The sequence below is a fragment of the Ursus americanus genome, chromosome 4 (genome assembly GCF_024610735.1).
Source record: "Ursus americanus isolate L20-20 chromosome 4, mUrsAme1.1.p, whole genome shotgun sequence".
In the NCBI taxonomy this organism is placed as follows: domain Eukaryota; kingdom Metazoa; phylum Chordata; class Mammalia; order Carnivora; family Ursidae; genus Ursus; species Ursus americanus.
In genome coordinates, this window is record NC_142130.1 from 21,987,197 (window position 1) to 22,003,409 (window position 16,213).

General features: G+C 43.9%; 1 protein-coding gene across 1 annotated transcript in view; it reads right to left on the bottom strand.

Moving 5' to 3' along the window:
- Positions 1-471: 471 nt before the first annotated feature.
- The window catches only part of C4H3orf70 (chromosome 4 C3orf70 homolog), a 78,500-nt gene continuing 62,758 nt past the window's right edge, over positions 472-16,213 (bottom strand). Inside the window, exon 2 of the mRNA XM_045776618.2 lies at positions 472-5,945. Within this exon, the coding sequence (XP_045632574.1) occupies positions 5,389-5,945 (557 nt within the window). The 3' untranslated portion in view covers positions 472-5,388. The remainder of the gene's footprint in view (positions 5,946-16,213) is intronic.

Consider the following 16,213-nt stretch of genomic DNA (forward strand, 5'->3'; position numbering starts at 1 on the left):
GGGAAGTGGTCTGTGCGGAGCACGGGAGGGGGAGTGAGGAAGGAAGTCTGCTGGCGTTGCGCCAACACGGTCCGCAAAGCAGCCCCCCCCCCCCGCCCCCGGCGGAGGCGCGAGGCACCCGCCTGCGGGCAGCGGTGCGCTGGGGTGGACACAGGCATGGCGCCCCCTCTGCTCCCAGCTTCACTGGCAGCGTCCTGACTCGGCCTCCCGGTGCCCTGAGGGTGGGAAGAGGTGCCACCGGAGGGGGCTGCCCAGGCAAAGGGCCAAGAACGTGAGCCCTAGAGCCAAAGTAACTGGGTTGCATCGACTCCTACTACCTCCGAGCTGTGCCACGACGGGCAAAGAGAGTCGCTCCTCGAGCACTTTCCCTGGTTTGTGACATGCAGTGCTGAGACCTCCCTCAGAGCGCTGCTGTGAGGCTCACTTGTAGAAAGCGGGCTGTGAGGACGAATAAGAGTAACGACGGCATGATTGTTACTGATACGGGGATTTATTTCGCAGTCCCTAGCGAGGTTATTCCATGAAATCCAACCCCAGAAGCTGCTCCAAGCGTGACTTAGCAAATTGAGCCTCTGAATTTGCTACGCCAAGGTCTGGACCCTGAGCCTTGGTGACGAAGTGACTGCACCCCGAGGACCTACGGTTGGAACTGTCTCGCACGGCCTGTGGGATGTGTAAACCAACTACAAAGCTGTGGCTTTGTGTGAAATAACGACTGGGGGGGGGTGTAAGTTTTATTGGTATAAACCTGATGTAGCCAACACAAAAGTTCTTGTTACAAAGTGTTCGGGGAGTTGGGAGCGGGGAGTTGGGAGCAGTTGGCCATGAGCATGTTACCGTTACAAGTAAAAACTCTCCACTGCGCTTCCTGGGTTTTGTACAGTCCAAGTGTGAGAATGAGGTCAACTGCGTGTTCTCTGGCACAAAGGAAGCACTCAATATACAAGTTACACATTTCACAAACACAGGTTTCCGGTTTGGTTTTGTTTAGTTCACAATGCGTTATGTAACCAGACAGAACCTCTCCAAAGGAGAAAGCTGCGGGAGAGAATATTCCAAACTCCAAAATATCAGATTTGTGCTGGTACAAAAGAAAAAAAAGTTACATTTATTTTACAAGGAAGTATTTTCCTAAAGTATTATACATAAAGGAAAGTTGAGCAGTCTGTAGGAAAACAATATAAGTTTAGGAAATTACAGAGGGGTCAACATTGTGCTTAAAACTTTAAAATAGACAGGTGCAAAAACTGGCACCGTAAGTGAATATTGCAAGGAATGAACAGCCTTAAAAGTGTATGTGGACACAATGCTACAGAAGCTCACTGTTAAAGCCCAGGTGATGATGTGCTTTCAGACCTGTCCACACCAGGAAGAGGGCACTGCTTCCGTCTCAACAGAAGAGCTCAAAGCACTAACAGAAACACGGCCCTTTCGCACGCAGTACAGTCAACTCTCCATTTCCCAGAGTAATGAAAGGGAGTGGAGACGTAACATTTTTAAAAGGTAAAGAATTCTAAAATTAATTTTGAGAAGTGCCCTTACACTTACGTTCGGAGGTGAGAAATACGGACATCCCTGGAATCACAGCACTGAAACAGCGAGTACAACTCCCACTTCCTTTCCCTCTCCTCCTCGGTGGAAGAGACACAATCCCATACTGCTCATCGAAAAGCCTAGAATGCAACCGGTCTCCTCAATTCTGGCTCCCACCTCCCGTGGGGAGAGGAGTAGGAAGGAAAACTGTTAAAATGTTTCCCTCATGTGAAAAGCCAAAACATGTCAATACAACTTTGCAAACAAGATGGAAAAATCAAGAGCTGACGTATAAATATTAGTTTAACTTGTGCTTTTTTCCTTGCCTATAGTACTTACACCGCCAAACATGTCTGGGTATTTTGACAGTTTTCTAAAGGTGGTGTCCTGTTACCCATATAGAGAAATTTGTATAAAAGGAGTTTGTTACGATTAGTCCCAAAAGAACGGTCTCAAAGAGGCCAGGAAGTGGAGGTTAAAAAATTAAACCACCAGCCCTAAGACAGGATCAAATCCTAGACCAAATCCCAAAGGTACTTCAGGACGACCACTTCGCGGTGCTGTTTGGCTTGGGGGGTTTCATTTGGTTTGGTTTTGTATTACCTTCAACTACACATTTTCCTTTTCCAGGAAAGCAACTGATTTTTCTCCAGGGTTTTCTCAAATTCTTACTTCAAATCTTAAAAATTACAAGGTAAAAAAATACCTAGATTTGACGGGAAAGCCTTATTTGTTAATGTGCCAAAGAGTTAAAACCACAAAGGCGTTTTAATCGGTTTGTCATTTCTCTGAAAAGTTATGAGCATATTTGAACCGTGACGATTCTAAGATAAATGTTGGTTCAGTAAGAAAGCTACATCCCCCCAGCACTTACTTTGCATCTTCCACCGGACAGCTTTCACACCAACTTGCAGGAAGTGAGCATGGTGCCCGGTTTCCATCAAGGACCCCAAAGCAGTTTCTCCATCCACACAGCCCAACTCTTTGCTCCAAGTGAGCAAACTACCAGGTTCACGTTATAAAGTTTTCATACCTGTCAATGGATAAGTATTAACCAAAAGTCTATTTAACACGACTGTGTTTGATGTCTATAATACACAATGCAGTCTAAACATTTTCTAAAGTGCCTATAAATATGCTTATACAAATGAGCAATATAATATCAGGTTTACAGAGAAATTCTTTTATATAATATATAACAGATAGGCCTAGAATTTAAGTTGTAAATACACATTTTTATATCCTTATCAGTTGTTTTTGGAATGCAAGCATAAAGAAACAATTCTGGTTCAATCATATATGATTTCCAGAGAATTATTAATAGTGCTAGGACAAAGAAATTCTTGCTTGTGCTTGTTTAGAAAAGGCTATTTTGAGATCCAGGAGCATCTGATATTTAGAATCCAATGGAGTATCTCCAATTCTATAAAACAGTAGCAAGTGAAGCTTAGTGAGTTTTTAATTATAAAGAGATTGTGCAAATATTTAAAGTGATTATCAACCACTAATAACTCCAAAAATTCCATTAAAATCATGGGTAATTTGAATGGCAGTTCAGGAGTTTAAAAAACAGGAACCTAGGCAAAAGTCATAGATATTACCAATGAAGGCCCCAACCCTGACACAGCCAGCTTCAGAAACATGGCCTCATGACCACATATTTCCATGGCTTTGGAGACCTGCTGGTTGACTCCAATCAGTTTAATGAATGAGAATGTGGGCCCAGATTTGAGAACTGATAGGAAAGGTGTAGAGAAAGATGACCCTCCATACGCCCACCCAGGGCTTCAGTGAGCTCCCACGGGCAGGTGCACACAGGACCCTGGTGTCCAGCCTGAGCGTACAGTGGTTGGCTGCACCGCTCGGCTTCCAGGACTCGGCCTCCATGCCCTCCACCACGGAGGCTCCGAGAACCGAGGGCAGGCTCTGTGAGGTCTGTCCCTAAGCCATCGGGGCTGGGGAAGCCGCTCTCTGCACCCCAGCCTCCACCTGCCCTTTCCTGTACCCGCTGTTCCCGCAGCTCCTCTCACCACCTTCCTGGTTCGACTTGTTGAGTCCTCACATTTCAGTAAGTGGGAACTTTACGCTGCATTCTCATCAAGCATAGGAAGTTCTAACACTGCTTTCTAATCCCTAGGGATGTTCCGGGCACCTAAGCCTAACGAAAATGTTCTAGCCGATCCTGTGAACTACACATACAACTAAGATAGCAGACCCTGCCTAGAGTGATTTGTGAAGGATGCCAAATGGAGGCTTCGGGGAAGAACACAACTGTGGGCCTCTTCTTATTACTTAAAATACAAACTCACGTGACACAGAAGAGATGTGCCCAAACGCGGGCAGAGCACGAGATAATGCCCCGAGAGCGCGCTCGTGGTTAGGATACCTCTGTTAGCTCTGGTTTCATTAGGGCCATATTTTAAACTTCCTGGATTCTTAACGATGCCTCACAGAAAGCAGATCTGGAGAAATGGCAGGTAAGCAACTCACGCAAAAACACCTTGTATAAATGGAAATTAGGAGAATTCTGAAGAGAGCTAAATAAGAAAGAATTATTCACTATTTTGTGAGAGAGAAGAGAACAGGTACAACAGACTATGACTAGTACTGTAGTAAAGTGAATATCACACAAAATATTTTCTCCTGACTTAGCAGCAAACTATTTCAACTGCTTTTGCATTTGCATAAAAAAATCCATGCATCATACTGAATTCTAATCCATTGCTCACCTAAACCATTCTAATGCTTCATACACCCAAATGAAGCAGAATTAATCAAACCTATTAGATTCATTCCTAATCCCTAAAGGACTGCTGTCTTTAGCATTTCCATGCTAACTAAAACTATTATTGATTTTTTTTCTTAAGACATCAGATGTGCCCGCCTCCTAAATATAATCCCTATATAACTTCCTAAAAGTTTTCCCCGGACTTGAAGAACAATTAAGAAAAACAGGGAAACGTGGAGGAACCCACCCAAGAGGCCAGCTCGAACACTGCAACACGTTCCCCAGCTGCCAGCCTAGAACCTCTTCCCCTCCCCTGGGTTCCCGAGCTTCTGGGTACCATGACCTGCATGCGCTGGCCCAGTCTATCGGGCTGCGGACCCCTCCCTGTCAGGAGGCAGGTCCTCTTCAGTCCGCATGTGCGCGCTGCACCCCGCAGAGCACAGGCCCCCAGCTAAAGCCGGACTGAACAGGGAACTGAAGGTGTCCGCTCCTCTTCAGGGAAGGTCTGGCTCCAGCCCGGGTCATGCACGGTATGCGGACACCAGCCAGAACCAGGGGTTGAGCGGGGGTCTCCGGGAACCTGCAGGAGCAGGCCGAGGCCACACTGGCCCAGGCCCACGCAGGTGGTGGGAAGAAGGGAAAGGGACAGCGTGGCCTCTACCAGGGCACACCCTGCTCCCCTCTCATGAGCTGACCCCCATTTGAGACGAGCAGGGTAGGGGCGCGTGTGGCACCCCCAAAGTGTGTGTGTGTGTGTGTGTGTGTGTGTGTGTGTGTGTGGAACCCGCCCCTCCACTGCCTCCTTCACCCCGGGCAGCTCTTCAACCTGATGCCTGGTACTCTGCACCTCATTGCTTTCAAGTTCCCAGTGAGATTAAGGCTGGGTCACAATCCATGACACCAGATGCTACATAGAAAATAAGTCAAGATACAAAAGAAAACCATTTATAAGAAAAAGACTGTCTTAGTTGTAAGACTAACGTAAGAGTGATGCTAATCAGCAGGCCAGCGAGCTGCTACGGTTGGTAGAGAGGGTAGAAAATACCAACTGCAGTGGAAAAAGGGTCCATCGGCCAGAGTACAAAAGCTCAGCACGGATCCGCGGCCGTGGCTTCCTGCCTGCACTCTCACACGGTGGTTTCTATTGTCTCAATCACCTCCAGATCAGACTGTGACGGGGAGAGAAGGGTGCACTCATCTGGCTCCCAGCTGCTCTCCGGACTGTAATCTTCCTCGGAACTCAGTTCTGCTCCTTCTTCTGTGTCCTCATCACACGATTCCACATAGTGAGCCCCGATCGCATTGATCCCGGAGTCCTCAGAACTTGAGGGAGAAGAGCAGTGATCTATTTTTGGTGTATTGCTCTCTCTCGAAATTAAGGCATCGTGTGCAGAGACCTCCTCGGGGCTCATCTTGTGGGAATGCGGCGCTGGCTGCCTCTGCACGTAACACATCTTCCCGTTAATGCATTTAACCTGATAGTTGTCGATAAAGAGGTCTGAGATCATACAGTACCTCGGTGAATCCGGGGGGAGGGGCGGCTGGAAGACAGATGCAAATTTCAGAAAGTGTTCAGTGAGTGACACTGAGATCTGAATGGTGTTTGTGGGTTCCCGAGGCTTCGCAGGAATCTCAGTGCTCGGAAGCTGCTCCACGGGGGTCATAGGCTGATACACGTACTTGCCTGTGGGGAACACCAAAAAGGTGGCTGAAGTCTAAGAGCAGGACACAAACTGCATTAACGTAGCCATAATGGTTTCTTTCTGAGCACTCAGGTGTTTTTAAAAATATTTCAACTTTGCAAAAGAAACCAGTAATAGAATCATCAACATTGTTATAATCAATGAAAAATACAGCGTGGTACGTAATAACATCATGGTATTTTCATCTAAGAAATTCAACACACAAAAATTTTAATTCATATTTATGTCTAATACCTCTCCAATGGGTATATACTAAAATCCTTACTTTACAGACAATTTTAAAAGTTTTACCCCTCACACTGTAACACTGAATGCCCAAGATACAGTATGATAAAAACACGCTGTAGAATAGACGACTATAAAATTCTAATTCCGGGGCGCCTGGGTGGCTCAGTCGTTAAGCGTCTGCCTTCGGCTCAGGGCGTGATCCTGGTATTCTGGGATTGAGCCCCACATCAGGCTCCTATGCTGGGAGCCTGCTTCTTCCTCTCCCGCCCCCCTGTTTGTGTTCCCTCTCTCACTGGCTGTCTGTCAAATAAATAAATAAAATCTTTTAAAAAAATTAATAAAAATAAAATTCTAATTCCATTCTATCTTTAGTAATTCTATATTAATATATATGTTAATGTGTACATTTAAAAACTGGAGGAAAATATACCAATTTATTATCAGGATTACAGAAGACTTCCACATTTTCGGTTTCTAGGTTTTCATCAGAATACATATCTACACACAGATTTAATAGGTAGTGGCCTGTAGGGTTGTCCTAGCCACCGGCAACGGCTGGGGTAAGGTAACGAGGTGTGAAATGATCTCTTTCAAGACCCAAGCTCATCCATGGCCCACTCAGACGTTCTTCCTGCCACCAACTCCACTGGCACTAGGCAACCCAAGCCAAGCAGAAGCAAGGGTACAGGTGGGTTAGGAGGTGACCTACTGGGTGTTTCCAGGATACCAAGGAGCTTATCTACAAACTTTCTGCTCGGAGCTCCCCGTGGAAGTGAAACCTGAATAGATCTGTTCCTAATGTGTCTCTTTGTTCTCTTTCACCTCACTCAACATTTTGCAAAGCCTCTGTGTACCAAGTGCTAAGGAAACAGAGATACAGATGAATCTGTACATCTAAAATGATTTCAGAATAGAAATCTGGAAGTTAAAACAAAAACAAAAACCTGAAAAACTCAGAGACAACAGCCACAACTGCAGACCCCGTCTTGGGTTTTTCCTAATACGCCTGATGATCAATCAGTCCATACTGTATCTTCTGATTATTTATGACAGCACTCTTTAACCTTAGCACTATTGCCATTGTAGACCAGATAATTCTTTGTTGTAGGGGCTGTCCTGTGCACTGCAGGGTGTTCAACAGCAGCCCTGACCTCCACCCATTAGGAGCCAGGAGCACCTTCTCCGCAGGCGTGACAGTCAAAACCGCCGCCAGCCCTTAGCACCGAGTCCGAGGCTCAGAGCCGCCCTGGCTGAGAACTCCTGACTTCTGATACTCTCATGAGGGTCTCTTTGCAAGCAGTTCGCTCATCGCGCACAGCACCTGCTCCTGTTTATTTCTTGGTCAGACTGGAAATTCTGGGACAGAAATCACATTTGTAAGGAAAACTACCTTAGACTTTTTAACAACTTATTTAGGCCACGGGAGAATAGCAATTTCAGATCAGAAGTGTGAGCAGCAAACGAGGCCACAAATAGTATGACATCAGTAATCTTTGAACATCAATTAGCCTGCCTATATCTTTTAATTCTGTTTCTTGACCACTGTACAAAAATGTAGGCTTAGTTGTTATAATTTCATTGTAACTAAATTACTTGAAAAATATATTCAGCTTCACTCCGGATTAACACACGGGAAAGGTACATTTAAAACTGTTAAGGCTTTGGGTTCCTAGGTCTGCTTTGAAGCCTGGACATGTATCATGCAAACCCTATATGGTCTGATAAAAATACAGGTGAGAAGAACCCGTCACACCTGCCTGGGGAACTATGTTTCAAATATGCCACGTATCTTTATTTCTTTGTTATCTGTAAAGACAGTACAGCATTATTACTTGTCAAGAAAAGTTCAAATCAATAAGACTAATAGTTTGGTATTGCGGGACCTCCACAATCCAAGCATCATAGGCATTATCAGCTGAAGAGACAAAGAAGGCAGAACTTTGAGCCTCCCCTCCAATCCTCCAGCCCCAAGACCAGAGAAAGAGCTGTCCGGCAAGGGCAGAGAAGGGACTACTCGCAGAACTTGGGGGGACTGCTCCCCTTATGTTCACAGAATGATGAACAGGATGTCTGGAATGGAAGTTGGTCTTCTCTATTCTTGGCTGGTGGACTGGTGGTTACTGAGGGCAGGAGGCTGGGGATGACGGGCACTAAAATGCCTGTTGTCGGATGCTGATGAAGTTCACTCTGGCCCAAGTGACCTCTGGTTTGGTTATCTACTTGTCACACTGTAGAAGTTCCTAGAAATTTCTCCTCAGACTCACAGGGTTCAGCGCTTTAAGTCCAAAGAAGGAGGGACTCCATGAAGCCTGACTTTGGGACTTCTGTAAGCACCCTGTCCTTTCTTCCCTGCCCTGCCCCCTGGCCCTACCCTCCTTTGTGCTTCTTCAAAAATTCTTTGCTCTTTCTCTTCATCTCAGTTGTTCTACTTTCTCTAGTCCTGTCTTCTCCAAAGCTCGGTTTTTCTTCCTTGAAGTGCAGTAAAAGAAAGAAAAACGCAGCTGGGAGACAAAGCTGTGAGGAATAGAGCATTCCACACTCCATCTGCTTCCACAAGTAACACCTATTGAAGGTGCTTACTCCAAGCTAGGGTGACAGCCCATTACCGGGCGATATGGGGACAGAGGTGTAAAGAGAAAGGCACAGAAGAAAAAAATAGTAAAGACGGCCAGATGAGAAACTAAGTTTCGTAAACATCTTTCAAACATCAATCAATTCTGACACTATATTGTTTGATTTTCTTATAGCACAAAATTAACAGGAGAAAACCACCTTGTATCAAGGATTTAGTTTTGTAAAGAGTCCAGAAGGGTTTGTACTTCACTCCACTCTCCAATAACTTCGGCCCTGTGTATGCTATACTGTGAGTCTATGCTTGTAATGATAGCCCTGAAGCATCACAAGATCCTGAATTATCAGAGAAATTCAATTATGTCTGCTGTCCTGTCCTTACTAAGGGAATCAAACAAACGAACACACTGCAATAGCGAGGACTGAAACAACGGGTGGCTCCTGGCCACGTAGCCAGGAAATTCCATAACCACTGTACCCTCTTCTCTGAACAGTCTTTTTAATTAAGGTTCTACTATGCTATTTAAATAAATAGATGAGAACTTTCAAAACTTCAGTCTCTAGAAGGAAAAGATATTCAGGGAGAGACAGGGCTTGCGGAATAGAAAGTGGAGGGAGTAAAAGAAAAATCCAGATATAACCCAGCAATTCCATTTCTGGGTATAGACCGCCCCAAAAATGAAAGTGAGGTCTTAAAGAGAGTAGCTGCATAACCATGTTCATAGCAGCATTATTCACAGTAGCCAACTGTCGACAAACAGTGGAGAAACAGGATGTGGAATATACAATGACTATTATCCAGCCTTAAAGAGTATGGAAATCCATGCTACAACAGGGATGAACCTTGAAGACATTATGCTGAGTGAAGTAAGCCAGTCACAAAAAGACAAATACTGTGTGATATCACTTACGTGAGCCAGCTACGTTAGTCAAGTTCATACAGGAAGAAAACGGAATAGTGACTGCCAGGGGCCAGTAGATGAGAGAGAACAGCTTAACGGGTATAGAGTTTCAGTTTTGCAGGATGAAGAGAGTTTCTGGAGATAGACTGGTGATGGACGTATAACAATATGAATGTAGCTGATAACACTGAACTTTAAAATAGTTATGATGGTAAATTGTATGTGTATTTTACCACAATTTTTAATACAAAAAGAAATCAGTATAATTCACTATATTAACAGACTGGAAGGGAAATGCCATTATGATCCAGAATACATAAAGAATTCTTAGAACAGAAAACAAGCAGCCCAATTTTAAAAGGAGCAAGGCTGGGGTGCCTGGGTGGTTCAGTCGGTTGGGCCTTCAACTCTTGATTTCAGCTCAGGTCATGATCTTGGGGTGTGAGATCGAGCCCCATACTGGACTCCCCAATCAGCCGGGAGTCTGCTTGGGATTCTCTCTCTCCCTTTCCTCCTCCCCCTGCTCACACATTCTCGTGCACGTGTGCTCTCTCTGGGGTAAATAAATAAATCTTAAAAAAAAAAAAGGAGCAAGCCTATATATACAAGGGCAGCGCCAGGAATCCTCGTGGTGACGGAAATGTTCCATAATTTGACAACATCCCTATCGCTATTTTGGTTATGATAAACTACCGTTTTGCAACTCTAGTTGTCACTAGGGGAAAGCAGGTGGAGGATACATGGAATCTCTGTTTTTTGTAAAACTACCTGTGAATCTATAATTTTTTTCAAAATAAAAAATATATTTTTAAACAGTGGGGAAAAATCCCCATAGAAATGATGTTGTACCCTTTCCAATACATTTTATCAGGAGGTAACCTGCTGATCTCATTACAGATGACGGTAACTTTGAACGCTTGTTTAATGTGCTGTCTGTCTAGGTTTCTCCATTGAAAAGTTAGTGTTTTTCCTTTATATCTTAAGTATCTTGTGAAGAGATAACTTTGAGCTGTGCAAATACCCCATTTGTCACCATACGTTCACCTACTATCTTTAGCAGGCACAAGTGGATCTGGTCTCCAGTAATCACTACTCTGGCTTTTGCCCAACAGTTATCTCCTAGTTCCATCATTACTTTTATATTTATTATTTAGAATTCTATGTAAGCAAGAGCTGTTCCTTCTCCTTCGTTTATTTTTGTCAATTATTTAAATTAAGCATGATTCGCAGGTATTTATTTTGTTCCATGGCTTGTAATCCATTACTATCATTATTTACTTGGCTGCTCCAATGTTCCATATTTAACTCTGGGAGCTCCTTCAATTAAGCACCTGTGTTCTCTCAACATGCGCCCATCCTTTTTTTGGAGACTTCCTTGCTTTTTGGCACCATAAGATGTTACTGGCTTATCTTGTACTTCTCTGCCCCAGTCTAGGAATCAGCCATTTCTCCAAGGAACCCTAGAGTTCTTTTTCTTAAGAACTTAAACATATATTTTTTAAAGATTTTATTGATTTGACAGAGCCAGACAGCACAAGCAGGGGAAGCAGCAAAGGGAGGGGGAGAAACAGGCTTCCCACTGAGCAGGGAGGCCGATGCGGGGTTCGATCCCAGGACCCTGGGATCATGACCTGAGCTGAAGGCAAACGCTTAACCGACTGAACCAACCAGGTGCCCTCTAAACACATTCTTAAAAATATCCTGGAAAACAGCCTTAGCTTGCTAATGATTCATTCAATCACTCACTAAATTCATCCATAGGAAAGTGAATATTAAACCTCATTACAGTACTTAATTCCCATTAAAAAATAATATAAAAAATAAAAATAAATGTCACAAACTCATCAATTTATCTGGAATCTTTTTCAAGGGAGCTGAAATCATTTTCTCAATAATGAAACTGACTATACAACACTAAGATCACAAAAACCAATTATGGTCTGTAAGTGAAAAATAAATTTTTAGTGGCGCCTGGGTGGCTCAGTCTGTTAAGTGTCTTCGGCTCACATCATGATCTTGGGGTCTTGGGATCAAGCCCCACGTCGGGCTCCTTGCTCAGTGGGGAGCCTGCTTCTCCCTCTCCTTCTGCTGCTCCCCCTGCTTGTGCTCTCTCTCTCTCTCTCTGCTAAATAAATAAAATCTTAAAAAAAAAATTTCATACATCTTGTTTCTTTAGGGAACCTGGTTCAACACTTTCAGCTTTTTCTCAAATAAAGGCTGATCAAACCCATTAGATAAGTAACTTCCACTATTCTTTTGCAGTCTGAGTTCTTAACTATCCTGACTGTTCTTCCCCTTTGGTGTTTAATGTGTAATACATACTTTTTAACAATGCCTCGATGAGACACTAAAAAAGACTTATGTTCTCATCCTGGTTCTTCAGTTAAAGGAAAAAAAGGAAGAAGAAACAGAAGACTTAATTACTTTTTCAAGCTCATGTAACAAACAGAAGTCAGTTCTAAGACCCAAGCCTTGTGCCGTTTGTTTCTTTATGAGGGTGTGCTCATTACTTCATTAATACGGTTTAGATACTGCTCTTATTACTTACACTCTCATTCTCTACCATTAACTTCAGCTAATAGTCCAATCTGAAACACGGTGTAAATACCTAGCAGATATATTTCCTTGAAGGAGTTTCTTTCTTTTGGCTTTAGAGCACAAAGGAAAGGGGAGAAGAAAACTCAAATAAATGTAAAAAATAATTTATATGCCCTGTTAAGCTCTTGTATGCACTTCATTAAACTATTTTTTTAGAACAGTTCTGCATTTTGATTCTTAAAAAAGATCCTTTGGGAGGGAAATGAGCTTTTTGCTTTTACAGATAGTTTTAGGACTATTAAATGTGTGTCCCCTTGACACATGAAGTACTCTGCTCTCAGGGAATGCAAAGTAATTTTAAAATTAGCCTAAGAGAAATATAATTAGAAAGGTAAATCTACTGAAAAAAAGAAATGAGTGGCCTAAGGGAAACTGCATCCACAGTTCAGTTCTTTGATTTTATATAGTGAATCACAATTATGTTTGTTTTATTCCCAAGGGCATTCATTACACTCAAAGTAATGTTAAATATCCTTATTCAGCTATTTCCGCAATATGCATTATTTACTAAGTTGAGCAGCATATCACAAACTAAAAACAAAAGAAATATTTACCACATAAATACATACATTTATATATATATTATGTATTTATATAAAATATATATTTTACTATAACCAATATTTTTTGTTGCCTTATCTGGCACTCTGCCCCACTGGCAATCAATATGCCACATTTTTGTACTTTAATCTAGGAGAACACTAAAGTTTATACACTGCCCAATACATTAAAGTCCCCGATCAGAACTTTATGCAAGATGGAGTTTCTTCATTTTTCAAACCCCATAACCTTTAGTGCAGTGCAACGCATTAATGTAAAGCAAAACCCTAGGGAGACAGAATACCAGGAGCATGGATTATTTACTTATTTAACAAACATCTATTGAATATCTACCATGATTATTCTACTAAATCAGATGCTACGGGGAAACAAAACACGCAGTCACGCTTGAAGGAGTTTCCAGTCAAATTAGGGGTAGAAGATAACAGATAAAGTACAATTAAATGAAGAACTGAGTAAAATTACAAGAATACATACAAGGGCATTCACCAAGCAGCAGAAGAGGATTCCAGGCTTCCCTGAAGGATTTTACGCAACTAGTAAAAGATCCGACCCCGGGGAGTAGCACAGAGAACTGCTCCAGACCAGCTTCCGAGCTGAAGTGTCGGCAGCACTGGAGTTTCACAGGGTGGACCACGAGAGCCAAGGAGAACAAAGCCTGCAGGGGACGGAGGGCGGGCGGGGCTCGGGATGCAAGGCCGGAATTCATGTGTCAGTGACTGGTGAAGCACTGAAGATCACCCAGGAGGCCCGGAACCACCATAAAAGAAGGATTTTAAAGGATTCAGTCTGGTAAAGATGTACAACTAGACTGGAGAGAGAGGAGATGAGGGTTCAGGGGAAGCTACCGTGGATTTGCATGCGTGATATTCTGATCTAAAGTCACGTGGCTTAGGAAAGGAAGGAACACGGAAGACACTCTAGGAAGGTGACAGATCCTGGGGCTTAAGGGCAAGGACTGGGGAAGAGATGCACCTGGATCAGAATCCCGACTCTGGGACTTATTAGCTGCCTGACCTTTACGAGACTGCTGACATTCCATGTTTCCCATTTCCTCAGCGTAGACGTGCTTAGGAGTCTCGACCCTTAAAATGCTTTACCTCAGTGTGCGGCACATCAGAAATGTTCTGTTACTGTGTTACTTACAGGAGGCAGGGGCTGCCTACCCGACTCCAAGCCGCTCTTCAGGCTTCACAGATTGCCGTGTGGCCAAGCCCTGCCAAGCCCATGACGACCCTTAGCCCTCAGTCTCTAGAATGCCCCGAATCCACCCAGTTTCTTGATTCAGTATAGCCCATAAACATCCGACCACAGCTCTCTGCCACCCTACCTTCATCACCTGTCCCTCAAGCCCTACAAGCCACTTTTACATCTGCTTTCTCCCCTCCTCAAACGAACATGTACTGAGCTTCACTTATGTGCCTGACCTTAAACTAGGGACACGGGGTTAAAACAGCAAGACAGACCACACCCCCGCCCTTATGGAAGGGATATATATTTGAACAAATAATCACCCCAAAAGATATGTAATTACAAACCATAAAAAGCAACAGGCATAAACTGATAGAAGACGCAAAATCAGTGATTAGAAATCACATGTGGGATGCGTGATGTGGACCAGGGGAGGGTGGGCGTGGTGTCAGGCAAGACATCCGTAAGTACCGCACGTGGTCCATGTCGCCTCAGGACTGAGTGCGAGTTATCGGGCAAAGAAGGGAAGAGCCAGAGAGGTTGGAGCACGATGAGCGAGACGGAGAATGGTCAGAGATGAGGGTCATGGAGGCCAGACCATGCAGGGCCCTAGAGGCCATGTTATAAAGATTGGGGATTTTGTCTTGCAGAGTAGAAAGACGCTGCGCAGTTTTAAGGAGAGAGTCACATGACCAGCTTTGCCTTTCTACTTGCTTCCGTCTCTGCTCCTCTCACAGTATGGGCACAGCCAAAGCTAATCAGAAGCACTCAATGGGCTTCAACAATTAAGCCACCACCCCTCTCCCGGCTTCCCACGCGGATCTGGACTTGAGTCAAACAGGTGAACGAATGACTGGAGGAGGTAGAAGAACCACCACCCAGCAACCAGGACTGGGCGGAGCCCTTTGCCAACAGACTTCTACAGTCCCCACCGCTCTGAGCCGCACTTCGGACAGCCTGAGGTACGGACAGGTGTTACGTGAGACCTGCCCTAAATACAGCATTTCTGAAAGTGCCATAAGCCAACAGCGGAGACGCTGTTTGCCACATTTATCATTTTAGAGAGCAACCAGTCTGCACAGAGACATAATGAAGGCTCCGTACTTTTTAAAACCATGTTTAGTTCTACCTGAAGCTAACTCCTCCGGTTTAAGGGATAGACAGAAGCAACACACTGCTGGGTATTTTAGCAAATACCTACCAGTGAACAACAAGAGGGAAACGGAAGTGTACAACACACCCCCTCCTATAATCCAGCTGGGTCATACACACACACACACACACACACACACACACACATCCAAAAACAGCACAAGAGGAAACACGTATTAAGTTGTGAGGCACACACTGTACACAGTGTAGGAGCTCAGAGAAAAGTGAGCACTGGTAGGGCTTGGAAAATACGGAATGTAAACTGAAGAGGAGCTAGGACTTGGACAAAAGAAAATGGCATGCCTTGTGCAAAATTCCAGAGGTAGAAGAAGTGTGGGTTATTGGAGAGGGCAATGGGGTGACCAGCCTGATTGGAGCAGAGGGCTCTCCTATGACCAGAGCAGTCTCACCACCCAGATGATCTGCAAAGAGAGCAACACCCTTCCCTTGCCTTGCAGACTGGACAAAATAGGAGCCCCTGTGCCGAGTAAAATGGCACAACGGAATTCCTTGAATGGCTGATTATGGATCGTTACAAGGTAAGAAAAGCTATATGAGTACTAACCTTTTTATCTAAAGATGGATGATCAGGATGAGAATGAGGATGATATAATAATAATAATAATAATAATAATAATAATAATAATAATAAATAATGTCATTACCTTTGATTTCTTTAAAACAAGCCTTGACCTTGACCTTATGGCCATTTTATGTGACCAGCTTAGCCTCCTACCTTTCTCTGCAAAAATCATTAGTGTATGGGCTGAGTTACCCAGTCCATGAACTGGGCAGATTTCTAAAACTGCAGTTAGAAAACATTTCAGAACGAAGAAATTCCCTAAGGGAAGCAGCAAAAGGGGAGCTCTAGAACATGACCCTGGTACAGTTTTCTACCACTCCGCTAGCATACAGCTGTGCACTTCTACAGATCCCAAATAAGTTACTAGCAGCCTTTAATTCAATGGACAGATGTTCTTGAAGACTAAAGCTAAGGCAAACAGTCTAAGACATCTGTCACATTTATCTATTGATCTGGGGATGAA